We start from the raw sequence: 14,323 nt of genomic DNA on the forward strand, positions 1-14,323 counted from the left end.
AGAATATGTACATAAAAATATATGAATGAGTAATGGCCGAACGGCATAGGCAAGATGCAGTAGATGGTATAGAGTACAGTATTTACATATGAGATGAGTAATGTAGGGTATGTAAACATTATATAAAGTGGCATTGTTTAAAGTGGCTAGTGATACATTTATAACTATTTAATATGATTATTTATAAGGACATTTCTAAGTGACCCCAAACCTTTGAACGGTAGTGTATATATATAGATAGATAAATAGATGTACTTTTACCCCCCTTTCTCCCCAATTTCATGATATCCAATTGGTAGTTACATTCTTGTCCCATCACTGCAACTCCCCTACGGACTCGGGAGAGGTGAAGGTCGAGGGCCATGCCTCCCCTGAAACACGACCCTGCCGAGCCGCACTGCTTCTTGACACACTGCTTGCTTATCCCGGAAGCCAGCAGCACCAATGTGTCGGCGGAAACCCTGTCCAGCTGGCAACCCGAAGTCAGCATGCAACCGGCCCGCCATAAGGAGTTGCTAGAGCGAGATGGGACAAGGTCATCCCGGCTGGCCAAACCCTCCTCTAACCCGGACAATTGGGCGCCGCCTCATGGGTCTCCCGGTCATGGCTGGCTGTGACACAGCCTGAGATTGAACCTGGGTCTGTAGTGACGCCTCATGCACTGCAATGCAGTACCTTAGACTGCTGTACCACTCGGGAGGCTAAACAGGCGGATTTTATGGGGATTTTTTAATTATGTTAATTTGATTTCTGCGGGTATGCGGAAATTGTAGGCTAAGGGTTTAACCATTCAGAGTCAAACTCAGGAGACAGAAGAGGGAGCATACCTTCATCCACATAGACGGGACCGCAGTGGAGAAGGTGTACAGCTTCAAGTTCCTCAACATACACATCACTGACAATCTGAAATGGTCCATCCACGCAGATGGTGTGGTGAAGAAGGTGCAACAGCGTCTCTTCAAACTCAGGAGGCTGAAGAAATTCGCCTTGGCCCCTAAGACCCTCACAAACGTTTACAGGTGTTCCATTGAGAGCATCCTGTTGGGCTGTATCACCGCCTGGTACGGCAACTGCACTGCCCGCAACCGCAGGGCTCTCCAGAGGGTGGTGCGGTCTGCCCAACACATCACCGGGGGCACACTGTCTGCCATCCAGGACACCTACAGCACGCAATGTTACAGGAAGGCCAAAAAGATAATGAAGGACGAGCCACGGCCTGTTTACCCCGCTATCATCCAGAAAGCGAGGTAAGTACAGGTGCATCAAAGCTGGGACCGAGAGAGAAACAGCTTCTATCTCAAGGCCATCAGACTTGTTAAATAGTCATCACTAGCCAGCCTCCAACCAGTACCCTGCCCTGAACTTAGCCACTGTCACTAGCCATCTACCACCCAGGTACTCAACCCTGCACCTTAGAGGCTGCTGCCCCATGTACTGTACATAGACATGGAATCACTGGTCACTTCTGTAGCTCAGTTGGTAGAGCATGGCGCTTGTAACGCCAGGGTAGTGGGTTCGATCCCCGGGACCACCCATACGTAGAATGTATGCACACATGACTGTAAGTCGCTTTGGATAAAAGCGTCTGCTAAATGGCATATATTATTATATATTATATTACTTTACAAGATAACTGGGACATTTCCTCCTTACCTGGAGGTCAGCAGAGGTCAAAGCCATACCTCTCTGAAGCACTTTATCACTAGCCCTGCTATCTCTCCTTCAGCCCTGTTATATATCGCCAGATAAGACTGCTATGTACCAAAACACATTCTCATTCTATATCTGAAAAAAAGCCTGTCAATGATAATCACTAACAGTAAAATGGAAGGTGTTGAGGGAAATAAAACGTTCCATTTGACTTTTTTCATCATGGGTCTATGTTTGTTAATTAATTTATCCGGTGGTGTGTTTTTTCAGTCACAACATGGCTGTAAACAGATCGTCTCCTCAATCGGAGAAGTAGTTATATATTCTACTCTATGCCAAAACACACACCAAACAAAACAATGTACTGTATATCTTTTTTTACAGTCTATGATAAACACACAGTAAACAACGTTTAAAGTAATTGTCCAGTAAAAATCTCACTTTTAAAAGTTCATAAATGCTTAATTTCCTTATAGAGTATGATGTCCTACTCCTTTAGGAGGATGAGCTGGCCAATCAGCGGTCTACGAGCACTCATATTTTTAATGAACTGCATACGCCCACACCATTTCACTCATAATGTCATTAATTATAAGTCATATTTCATAGACATTTGGAAACGCTGGACAGTTACTTTAATTTCAGGTATTTATGTAGACAGGCAGATGTGACACACTCACTCAAGCATGCACGTGCACACACACACAGATGTTACCATAGGCTGGATGTGTCTGTGTGGCCTGCCTAATGTAAGTCCAGTGATTACATTGTGTTTAACAGGATTCTCTACCTTTACTAGCCTCCTCTCAAAGATATTTCTATGGACTGAGGCTCATAATGTTTACAGAGTTCCATGAAAGCCATTGCCCTCCCAATTCCTAGAATGCTCTCTCCACATAGCAGTACCTGGATAGATGTTGTGTAACTAACTTGACTGGAGCATTTTCTCAATTATTTTTGGCTGACAGCTGAATCAATGCATGGTGTTATAACAGTGTTATCATCATCATCACTCATCTTTGTCTAGCTGTTAAACAGCAGGGAATGGGATGCAGTGTGAAAGTCCCTCCAGTCAGTCATTCCTGGTATGTGTAAGTGACCAGACTGGTGTGTCTGATGGCTGGTTCCTCATCAGAAAGGAGAGGCATGATTTCTCATGCCTCAGCGTTCAGAAGCAGACATCATCAATAACATGTTTACCGGTACCTCTCCAAACATACACGTGGGTGGACGGGAGACAGAAGTATTTCCACTGAATCAGGAAATGAGGAACGCTGTTGTGTTTAATTGTAAGGAGAGAGGTAGAGGAATGAGAGCGATACCACCCGTCTTCATGGGTTCTTTTCATCGTTAGGCCACCGGGGGTGCAGAGAGAGTTTGATGTGGGGTAGAGGTGAGTCTGTCCTAGCCTCCTGAATACTTCCCCTCTTTTTGGGGTTGGCTTCCTAACATACCAGACCTCACCCTGCCTGCTGCTAATTTACACATGACTCTTACAATGGCGCTTTCTCAAATTACACCCATGCCCTACTTATGTCCAGAGCCCTTTGAGTAAAATAGTTTTAATTGACAGCTTCAAAAATATTGTGATGAATAAAAGCGTTGGTTTAACCCAACATTGTCTCATAAACCTCATGTTTTAGTAAAAGGGACTCCTGAATGAAGCGGGTCCAGACTGTTGGAGAATCACTTCAACATGAGGCAATATTAGGACTGAAATGGGGAAAAACAGTTGAGATCATCCACATTCCTACTAAATCCTGGCCTCTGGGTTTTCCTCCCTCCCTGGATGCAAAGTGTTGTTTCTGCCTGAGAAAGTGGATGAAGTCCTCAACCAACCTGGTCTCAGAGCATTTCGTATTATTCGGTACATAAAACCAATCCACTCCTCATGCACAGTATGATATGTTACGTTTTGCATGTTATGTATTAATTTGTGGATGACCAATATTTACAATTCATATGACATGTTACGAATTGCAATTCGTACAATATGTTATACATTTGTTACGTTACCTTTTCCAATTTGTTGTCGCTAACGTTTGCTAGTTGGCTAATGTTAACTGGACTAGGGGTTAGCTAAACATGCTAATTAGATAAGATTGTCCATGATAAGGGTCGAACACGCAACCTCTGGGTTGCTAGGCATTCACGTGAAACAACCAACCATCCTCCTTTCGTATTTGCCTTAAGTAACCATACCAAACATAACAAATACTAATTTGAGTGTCCCGGATTTACATTTACTATGTTACGTCTAGGCTATTTTTTATTTAACCAGGCAAGTCGGTTAAGAACAAATTGTTATTTACAACGGCCTACCGGAGAAAAGTGGATTAATTGCCTTGTTCAGGGGCAGAATGACAATTTTTAACTTGTCAGATCGGGGATTTGATCTTGCAACCTTTCGGTTACGGGCCCAACGCTCTAACCACTAGGCTACCTGCCGCTATGACATAAGGCTGCCTCAACAGTCCAAATTGATCTTAGGTAAATCAAAGACACTGGTAACCAAGATATCTCATTGGTGTTGTTTCCAATGGTAGGAAATGAAGCATAGTGGGCAGAACAAGCAAGGAGGGCAGAGACGAGCACAAGCTCGTGAGATACTGTTAGCATGTATTTGCATATTTCCGTTAGGGAACGCCTTCTCTGAAGTGCGCACATGCAATACAAATTTCCCTTGCACTCCTAAACCATTTTCGGAGGGAAACTTTGGCAAAGGGTAAAGTCTACAAAACTTTGTGCAGTGTTCTTAACAAACTCTAGTTTTGGGAATCATTGATGAGAAAATGTGTTGAATGTCGGGAAGATTCATCAAGCTCCATTCTTCTCCCACTTCCCGCCACTGGGCTTCCCCTCCTCACTATATTTTGTGGTGAGTGGAAGTTCTAAACAGATACGTCAGATTTATGCATCCTGAGAGACATCTGGCTTCCCATCTGTGGGTAAATGTTGCATTTTCCCTCCTACGGTATTAATCTTGATACTGACATCTAGTGGTGCCATCTGCAACCACACGTTGGTTCTCTGGACTGAATTATGAGTTAAGACCGAAGAATAAACTACCAGTCACAGGTTCACTTTTTAACAGCATATTATTTTATTAGTTTCTTTAACCAAACCAAGAATGTAAATAAGACCGTACATATTTTAATACAGCGATGTACCCCCTGTACAAGTAAAACTAAACTAATTATCATCATGATCACACCCTCCACCACTCCCTCCTACACAATTCATTCCATGTTCTGGTTAGAGTGGGGTGGGGCAACTGGCTCCATAGCCCCCTACCCACTAGGGGAGCATACTGCTGTACATTTCTGAAGGACCCTTCTCACCATGGTAAACCCGAGATGAGTGAGCGGTGTAGGCTTGAGTGAGTTGGAGAGACAGGAGAAGACAGGGGCGAGCTCTCCTCTCAACACGAACACCTGTCCTTCTGCCCGGAACACAGCAGAACCATAGACTACAGTTCAACTCTGGAGGCTGTTTTCTCATGCTGTTCTCTTCCTCCCCGTCTCGGTCAGTCTTGTTTCCTCTTGGTGAGGGTTACACCGAATGATTTTCTGTTTCTACAGTTTTTAAAATTAAAACCCCACTCTCTAGCCCTCTCCTGCTGTGTGTCCTGGCTAAGGGCACCAGTACTCACTCTCTCTTTCTGTCAGTAGCAGCAGGGTAGGGTGCCCGACAGTAAAGTGTGTGTATGAGAGACACTGAGGATGGGTGTGTGAACGGTGGTAGAGGAGTGTATTATAGGTGTATTCTACTCTCCTTACTCTTGAAGGAGGCAGGGAGGGAAATGGAAGGGGAGTGTGTGAGACGTATCCCTAGACTGGATTCAGGGTTTACCGACAACCCATAATAACTCCCCTTCCACTCTGCTGCCATAGCAACAGGAATTTCCGAAGGCTCTGTGACATCTTTGCGCTGCTCAACCTTTGGCTAAAGATACAGAGAACCGGGCAATAGCCTGCCCATGTGTGCAACACGCAAAACACAAAAACACACACACACCCCCGTACACCACCATGTCAGGCAAAGAAATGAGAGCAGAAAGCAGGAGGGAAGGCAGACTTATCAATAACTCAATCGATCAAGCAATCAACTGCTGCATCTTACATTTCCTCTCTAGGAAAAAAAAAAAAAAACGGAATTACTTCATAGTTTCTCTTGAAGTAATATTGGTGAAACCTTTGAGCACTAAGGGGAAGGTGTGTGGTGATCATGCAGAGATTGTACACACTCACATAGCTCTGTGTTAGTAATGATGGGAGGAGGACAGACAGGTGAATAGAACGTGTCTGTGCTTCACTAAAAGACATCGCTTTAAATAAGATTGTTCAACTACAAAAACAAAAGATTGATACATTCTTTTGTTAACAAAAAGGAGAGCCCTGTCTTCATGTGATTCAACTGAGAAAAGGAACCGAAATCATAGAGCTATAAAAATGGCAAAATCAGCAGCGAATCTCATATATTTTCTTTTTTCGCTCTCTCTTTTTCTACCATCACGGTAGACATTTGAAGTACAGTTTACGCACTGTCTTCCACCGAAAACACACAGACCCCCAATAGTGGAGGACAGGAGAGAAGGAGAGGGGGAGAGAGAGGTGGGAGGTTGGAGCACACACAGTAGCCCTCTCATTCAGACTTATACACCCCACCTCTCCTCCCTTTCTCTCCCTCCCCCTCTCCAACAACAGCACGGGTGATGTGTGAGAGCGAGTGATTGTGTGAATGAGTGGAGCAGCTGGATTATTTCTCCACCTCTCCTTCTGTGGAGAATGTTGAGGCTCTACTTCCCCTCCTCTGGTTTGATGGCCTGGGGCTTGATAGGGCCGGTCCGGATGGGCTTGCCCACCGACAGAGAGGATTTGTCGGGCTCAGGGCGCTCTACGACTCCTACGGTCTGGTGGTTGGGGGGCAGGATGTCGAGGGGGGGTTTGCATCCCCCCTGGTCGAGACGAGTGGGTTTAGAGACTGACGGAGCCTTAAGCTGCTGCTCTGAGAAGAACTTATGAGTTGACTGGAGCACCTCGGCTCGCTGCTTCGCCTAAGGAACCGACAGGAGATCAACCAGTTAATACAGCTATCAAATCAATCACGTCGTACTGCTGGATTCATTTAGGATACATCAGGATTTCACCACCAGGCACATTCAGGTTCAACCAGTCAACTAATCAGCAAGCAGGACTAGAGCAAAAATGTGTCACATTGGGGTTACTCAAGGGCCGAAGAAACACGCTTGTACAGAGATCACCACCCATGTAGAGCTCAAATACATCTGCACTACAGTACCCATAACCCTTCAGTACTATACCTTGAGGTCCTGCTCTGCCTGGTTGCCTCTGGGACCTGGTGGGCCTCGAGGTGCGAGGGGGGGAGGAGGCCCTCTGGGGGGGTGGGAGAGGTGCTGCTGGGGGAACTGCTGCTGCTGCGGTAGAGGCCGGGGGTGAGGCATCAGCCCTCCTCCCAGAGAGGGAGACATGGGTGGTGGGCCCATTGGCGAACGCTGCATCCCTCCACCAAATGAGTTAGCATGTTGGGTGTGGGGGGAGGGCGCACCAGAGGAGAGACCATGTTGGGCTGAGACAGAATCTGAAAGGAGGGAGAGAAGGAGAAAGTGTTAATGTCAAGCACTTTTTCTGTGGATTTCTTTCTAATAAAATGGGTCAGTGTTAGGTTCTGGTCTATCCCTCTCCAGTGTGTGTGTGTGTCTAATACCTGTGGGTTGAACTGTCCAGGGAAGTGCTGTGTGACCCTCATGGCAGCAGAGCTGGGCTGGAACTGTTTCTGGTACAGCATGCTGTTCATCTTACTGGACTGGCTGCTGGGAGATGTAGAGCTGGCCCTGACCAGACACAACAAAACATCAGCTCTTGGCACACTCATAAACAGGTAGACGGTGTGCGTGTTACCTGTAAGGACTAGATGTAGGAGTAGTGTGTGTGTTACCTGTAAGGACTAGATGTAGGAGTAGTGCTCCTAGCGCTGTGAGGAGGAGTGCCAGGCTTCATGTCCATCCCACTGCCAAACAGCTTCAGGTCCATCTCACACATCTGGATAGAAACACACAGAGCAGACACATTACGTCATGTACTGCTAGCATCTCACCAACACAATGCTCACACACAGAACACAGGCAGCTACAATATAATAAGGCTTGAAGACATACAAACAAGCATCTCTCTCTCACATACGCAGAGCTTTTGATTGGTTCCCTGGTGTACCTTGCTGGAAGGAGGCTGCATCATGCTGTGTGTGGGTCCGGGCCCGAATGGACCCCTGTAGGGCTGGGAGATGGGGGGCTGGCGGCTGAGGCTGGGGGGCTGAGCCTGGGGAGGGGTGGGGGGCAGCGCCAGGAGGGGTTGGCCACCCCCAGAACCATAGTTAGGAAGACCTAGCTGTGAGCCCGGCAGAGAGACTTGCACCTAGAGAGGAGAGAGCGAGAGAGGTGAATTAGTCCCAATGTCATGATTGTCTGTTTTGACAATCATCTGTTTGAAAGTGTGTAAATAAATGTGTATACCTGCTGCATGGCAGAGCTAGGAGACTGTGTGTTACTATAGTAACTGCTCTGTCCGTGTTGCTGCACCTGGCCCGAGTACAGGTTATTATGCTGACTCATCCCCTGACGCTGGAGAGGGGAAGGGGGGGTTGTTAAGACAATATTCCTTACAAAGCTCTTAAGCTCTTGTATAGTCACATTGAACTCGAGCATTTACCAGGATAACATGAGTTCTCCCACTCAACAGTTATAAGAACATTGCTGCTACGTTGTGTGTACCTTTTCCCATACCTGCAGTAGGTGTGTGTCTATCAGCTGGGATCCTCCCATGCCAGAGGGCTGGTTGAGCTGTGGTTCAAACATGATCGGGATGTGTGTGTTGGAGGGCTGCTGGTAGGCCAGGCTGGACTGAGGCTTGCCCAGGTCAGGGCCCCCAACCCCAGGGTAGCTGTGGAGAGATGGCCCTGATAACATCATGGGGCTGGGCTGGGACAGGCTGCTCTGCATAAAGGCCTGCTGAGACCTACAGGACAGAGGAGTGAGTTGAAATAGTGTGTGATCAAACACACACACCTCTTACCGGTCAGAGTGACTACACATCCCCCAAACAGCATTGTTGGATAAATACACAAACATCAACATATCCTGCTGAGTGTGTGTTACCTGTAAGGCTGCAGTGAGGAGCTGAAGAGGTCCTGTGGCTGGGAGACGGGAGGTCCGGTGCTGAGGCCTAGCTGGGCCTGGTGAGAGTGTGTGTGTTGGTGCTGGCCCTGCAGGGGAGCATAGATGGGGATTGGAATCTGCTGCACCGCTGCCTGCTGGAGGGGAGAAAATAAGGCCTTATAAGGCTTCACAAGGGAAGAATAAGGTTTTATAAGGGGAGAGTAAGGCTACATAAGGGCAGTTAAGCTTTAAGACAAATTAAAGAGATCCTTGTGGTGTTTACCTGTGAGAGTCTAGGCTGGTAGCCCTGCTGCTGTGCCAGAGAGGGAGGTGCCAGGCGGGGGTTGCTGAACAGGTGACTGGTGTCCATGTAGAATGCTGGAATCTGGGCTGCAGAACCCACAGAGACAGAACGAGAGAGAGAGAGAGACAGAACGAGAGAGAGAGAGACAGAACGAGAGAGAGAGAGAGAGAGAGACAGAACGAGAGAGAGAGAGACAGAACGAGAGAGAGAGAGAGAGAGACAGAACGAGAGAGAGAGAGACAGAACGAGAGAGAGAGAGACAGAGAGAGAGAGAGAGAACGAGAGAGAGAGAGACAGAACGAGAGAGAGAGAGACAGAACGAGAGAGAGAGAGACAGAACGAGAGAGAGAGAGACAGAACGAGAGAGAGAGAGACAGAACGAGAGAGAGAGAGACAGAACGAGAGAGAGAGAGACAGAACGAGAGAGAGAGAGACAGAACGAGAGAGAGAGACAGAACGAGAGAGAGAGACAGAACGAGAGAGAGAGACAGAACGAGAGAGAGAGACAGAACGAGAGAGAGAGACAAAACGAGAACGAAAGAGACAGAGAGAACCAGAGAGAGAATGAGAGAGCGAGAAAACGAGAGAGAGCGAGTACGAGAGAGAGCAAGAGAACGAGAACGAGAGAGAACGAGAGAGAACGAGAGAGAACGAGAGAGAACGAGAGAGAACGAGAGAGAATGAGAACGAGAGAGAGAATAGAATCCGGGAGAGAGAGAAAGAAAAGGGATCAAAACTCCTAAATTCACAAACTCACCAGAGAACATTTGAATCACTAGCATTACCTTCAGTAATAGCAGAGCTGTCTCCATCTCAGATCACATAAGGATTGTGAATGCAGTGACCTTTCTCTGTTCCTGTGGGCTCAGCTCTCTCTCTGATAGACGCTAATAGCTGACCTCCCTATGGGGCCTACTGTACTGCACTGTAGTCAGTTCTATAGCTAGCATACCAACGGGAGGGCCACTCAGCAGTCACTGATACGACAAGAGAGGAGCACAACACTCAATGGCTGTCTCGTCATAAAAAGCTAATAAGCCTCCATACCCACTCAACAGAACTGTTTTCATTCAGGTTTAGTAGTATCTGCTACACTAACTAACTAGGTACACACTTTTTCCTGGTGAGGTCACCTAGTTAGGTAAAAACCTCGGCCCTAGTCATTATCTCTAAGTGCATAAAAGCTTCAGATGTGTTGGAGGTCTCACCTGCTGCAGACTGGGAGACGTAGACCTGTGGAGTCTGTTGCTGCTGGGGCAGCAAGGGGGCCACACAGCCCAGCTGGGAGAAGCTGGTCCCGCTCATGGATCCAGTCTGCAGCTGCTGGGGTTTCACCTTGCAGATGTTGGGGGGGTCAGAGGCCGTGGTGGTCTTAGTGCTCAGAGAGGACGTGGTGTAGGTCCCAGCACCTGGGCAGGGGGAGGAAAGGAGATGTCACTACACCCGGTTGCTGTTGCAGTTTATGAGGGTGATGTTGCCCACCAATCCATTTATTAGACGGAAAACTATTTTTGTTTAAAAAAGTATTAATGTAACAAATACTTGTGTAAATGCATTGTATAAAAAGCATTAAAACAGACAGAAAAATAAACACAGTACCTGTCAGAGAGGTGCTTGGCGTAACGGAGGCCACTGGTATCTGAGGCATGGAGGCAGAGGAGAAGGAGGAGTAGGAGGTGGTGCAGGAGGTGATGGGAGAAGAGGAGGTGACAGGAGAGCTCTTCTCTACCAGGCTGGGGGAGTTCTCCCACGCTTTACGAGCTGACTCCATCTAAACAGAGAGAAGGTCAAATTAATTCATTAGACGACCTTCTGTCTGAGGTGTGGTTCAATGTTTCCTCTGTTTTCCATTGACTGAAACGAAAGTCGATCTCAGATCAACGGGGAAACGTTTTGGCTCGAGTGCCACACATTTCTTTATGACCGATTTGCCAAAAACTATTTGCGGGCATGAAAAAGGGCAGTTATTTAGAAATATATAGGTCCATTATAATTTCGACACACTTTCTATCTAGTTTAGACTTTTATAGTGTGGAGTGTTTTTTTTAACCAATTTACTCAAACCTCACATGTTATCCATATGAGGGAAATCCTCAAACCTCATGTTATCCATATGAATGTGCACCACTGCACCGTAGGGAGATGATGGAGAGAAAGTGGTATCATTTGCGCGTCACTGCTCCGCTCTGTTTGATACTAATACAGGTGGTAAATCAGAGGTTCCCAAACCTTTTTGGCTCGTGACCCCATTTCAATAAAAAAATATATATATTTTAAAAAATCACGACCCCACTGTGTAATCAAAAGTGATGTCAATGAACAGCCAATGTTATTTTTCTTATTTGCAGCAAGGACAGTCTTCTACAAATCAGTCTGACAGTACTTCAATCTGAAGCGAGTATGGTTTGAAGTGAGTGAAACTACAACAGAACGAAATTGGGAAGTTCAGAAAACCAGGCAATAATTGTGTATGATGTTTTTTTCCACCCAGTCTGATTTGGTGATGGGTCCTGTCCACTCTGTTCTAATGAGTCCTGCACAGCTGGTGAGCACAGCTTGTCACAACCACATTTATGAGACCACACATATAAACCCCACTAGATCATGTAGAAGATATGGGAGGTTACTATTTAGATTATTTACATATGGTTGGACGTCTATGACCACGCTGTCATACATCACCGCAACGAGCCATCATATTGATGAGGACTGGGACATGAAGCCCCATGTACTGACAACTGAGAACATGGAGAAGCACAGAGACCCTAAAACAACATTAATAACATCGTTGCTGAGGGACAGCAGTAAGGTGAGTGCTGTCTGGTAGGTTGCCAGGACTGCAGCAGACTGAACTGCATTGCCCCATAGTAATCACACGCAGGAGCATGTCTGAATTACATCATTTTATGATATCCTTTAAAGAATACATTTTTTGGGCGGTTTAAAAGTTAACATTTGTCACATCCCTAGTAATTAAACTTTGGACCCCTAGTGAGCGCAACATTATCCGTAGGCTAGTTATGGCTTTCGTAACATTACCTTCAGTGTGAGGTCAACGCTAGCAGGAGAGACAGTACTGAGGCTGGAGCTCTGCTGTAGCGCCTCTCTACGAGGGAGAGGCAGAGAGTGGGGTAGGGGCACGTTGGCTACCAGGCTCTCCTCCATCTTGCTCCCTCCAGTAGGAACGCTGTCAGCCAGAGACGACGAAGGGGTGGTGTAGTCAGTCACTGACTCCTGACGTGGGGTGAGAAACAACATTTCGTCAATATATTCGCAATGAATGGAACACAGGTAACTGCCAAAATAATGGAAACACTTGATTATTTGAGGGATACACAGTATATTGAAAGCAGGTGCTTCCACACTGGTTAAGCAATCATCATCCCATCATGTATACAATGGGCAAAACATGAAAACGAAGGAAACCATATGCCTCGGTCACCAGATCTCACAACCCAATTGAACACTTCTGGGAGATTCTGCAGCGGTGCCTGAGACAGCGTTTTCCACCACCATCAAAAACACCAAATTATGGACATTCTCGAGGAAGAACGGTGTCACATCCCTCCTATAGAGTTCCAGACTCTTGTAGAATCTATGCCAAGGCACATTGAAGCTGTTCTGGCTCAACACCCTATTAAGACACTTTATGTTGGTGTTTCCTTTATTTTGGCAGTTACCTGTACATTCCTATTTAAAGCAGAGTTCTGAGGTGGAAAGACTGGTTGCCATATCGGGTATACCATTTCAACCAACCAACCCCATCCCCTCTCACCTTGGAACTGCTGCCATACTCCGCAGAAGCTATGGTGATCATCACCTCGATGTCACCACCCAGCTCAGGAACAGAGGTGTCGGTGTTGGTGGGGCTGGAGTCCACCGCTCTGCTGGCCCCTCCTCCTGGTACTATCCCCCCATCCAGACCCTCTCCCTCCCCCCCGTGGATGTCCTTAGCCTTGCGGTTACGGAGGGAGCGTTCTTTACCGATAGGGCCAGGCTTGTACTCCTTAGGCTCCATGTCAGGGAGCTGGGGAGGGAGAGGGGAGAGATACAGTTAGAGTTTATAAAAAACTATGAAGAACCATAACTTATCAATCTATTGATTTTCTGAGGATTTCAGTCAGGGTGTGTGCACATGTAGTACCCTACCTTCTGTGTTTTGATAGGTCCAGGACGGGGCTGTTTCTGTCTCTGTTCTTTAGGAGCAGGTAGTTTGTTGTCAGGTCCGGTCTCTAGCATGGCTGGTACACCATCACTGTCTGTACTGCCAGCTGAGGACGGGGCTCCAAACTGGATCCTGTCCATCCCCAGATCCACACTGCCTTCTGAGCCAGGTTTGACTCCCTACAACACACAATACTTTCTTTAGATCCACAATGAAACTGAACAGACCCAGAGCTGGTCAGTCTGTTGTACAAAAGGTTGTGAAACACTGTGCAAGATGGCTACCAGGCAAAGAAAGAGGGAGGTTTGTACCTCAAGAGTGACGGCCCCAGTGAAAGTGGTGAGAGGTTTGTTCCAGGCACTGACTGAAGGAGGCTGAGGTGGGCTGATAGGTCCAACTGAAACACACACAACATATAACACCAAGCATATATATGAAACACTAACCTACCTAGTCATAAGTTGGAACGTTTTCACTAATAAAATGCTCTGGTGAAATATGACTGTGTCTTGAGGTTGTTTGACTCACGTTTCTTGACGTCGGGCAGGACGGTGGATCCGGCCACCTTGTTTTCCCAGAGTTCCGTACCCAGAGTGCTGTGGGGCTGCGTGGCCAGGGCCACAGCTGGCAGGGAGGTCTTAGAGCTGAAGTCCACGATGGTAGGGGTCAGGGCGGAGGGTAGGGGGGTTAAAGAGCCCTCCAGAGTCTGAGGAGAGGCAGCAGGCTGGGAAGGGGGAGGGAACTGGGGGGCAGAGAGATGTGGCTTGTTTTTTTTGGGGGGGGGTGGAGGCTGTGGCTGTGAGGTTTGCTGTTGTAGCGATGCTTGTTGCTGCTGCTGCTTTTGGCGAATCTGGGAGGCAGCTTGCCTCCTCCTCCTCCTCTCCCCTTCTCCCCTGATCCTTTCTTCCCATAGTGCTGTAAACAGACACACAATGCAACATACAGGTTAGGGATGTCAGATGTTATGGTCCTCAGTTTGAATAGGAGTCTTGTGTCAATGTGTCCCTACTCAATAAAGGAGCAACTGCAT

At 47.1% G+C, this 14,323-nt stretch overlaps 1 protein-coding gene across 1 annotated transcript in view; it reads right to left on the reverse strand.

Annotated features, from left to right (window-relative positions):
• Positions 1-4,729: 4,729 nt before the first annotated feature.
• prrc2c (proline-rich coiled-coil 2C) overlaps positions 4,730-14,323 on the reverse strand; it is a 42,196-nt gene continuing 32,602 nt past the window's right edge. The window contains 18 exon segments of the mRNA XM_052480368.1: positions 4,730-6,706; positions 6,974-7,122; positions 7,125-7,251; positions 7,378-7,504; positions 7,609-7,712; positions 7,884-8,084; positions 8,183-8,290; positions 8,453-8,684; positions 8,825-8,979; positions 9,108-9,214; positions 10,337-10,537; positions 10,728-10,899; positions 12,168-12,362; positions 12,904-13,155; positions 13,278-13,472; positions 13,605-13,690; positions 13,822-14,038; positions 14,041-14,208. Of these exon segments, the coding sequence (XP_052336328.1) occupies positions 6,449-6,706; positions 6,974-7,122; positions 7,125-7,251; positions 7,378-7,504; positions 7,609-7,712; positions 7,884-8,084; positions 8,183-8,290; positions 8,453-8,684; positions 8,825-8,979; positions 9,108-9,214; positions 10,337-10,537; positions 10,728-10,899; positions 12,168-12,362; positions 12,904-13,155; positions 13,278-13,472; positions 13,605-13,690; positions 13,822-14,038; positions 14,041-14,208 (3,054 nt within the window). The 3' untranslated portion in view covers positions 4,730-6,448.

Source organism: Oncorhynchus keta, chromosome 26, assembly GCF_023373465.1.
Source record: "Oncorhynchus keta strain PuntledgeMale-10-30-2019 chromosome 26, Oket_V2, whole genome shotgun sequence".
Classification (NCBI taxonomy): domain Eukaryota; kingdom Metazoa; phylum Chordata; class Actinopteri; order Salmoniformes; family Salmonidae; genus Oncorhynchus; species Oncorhynchus keta.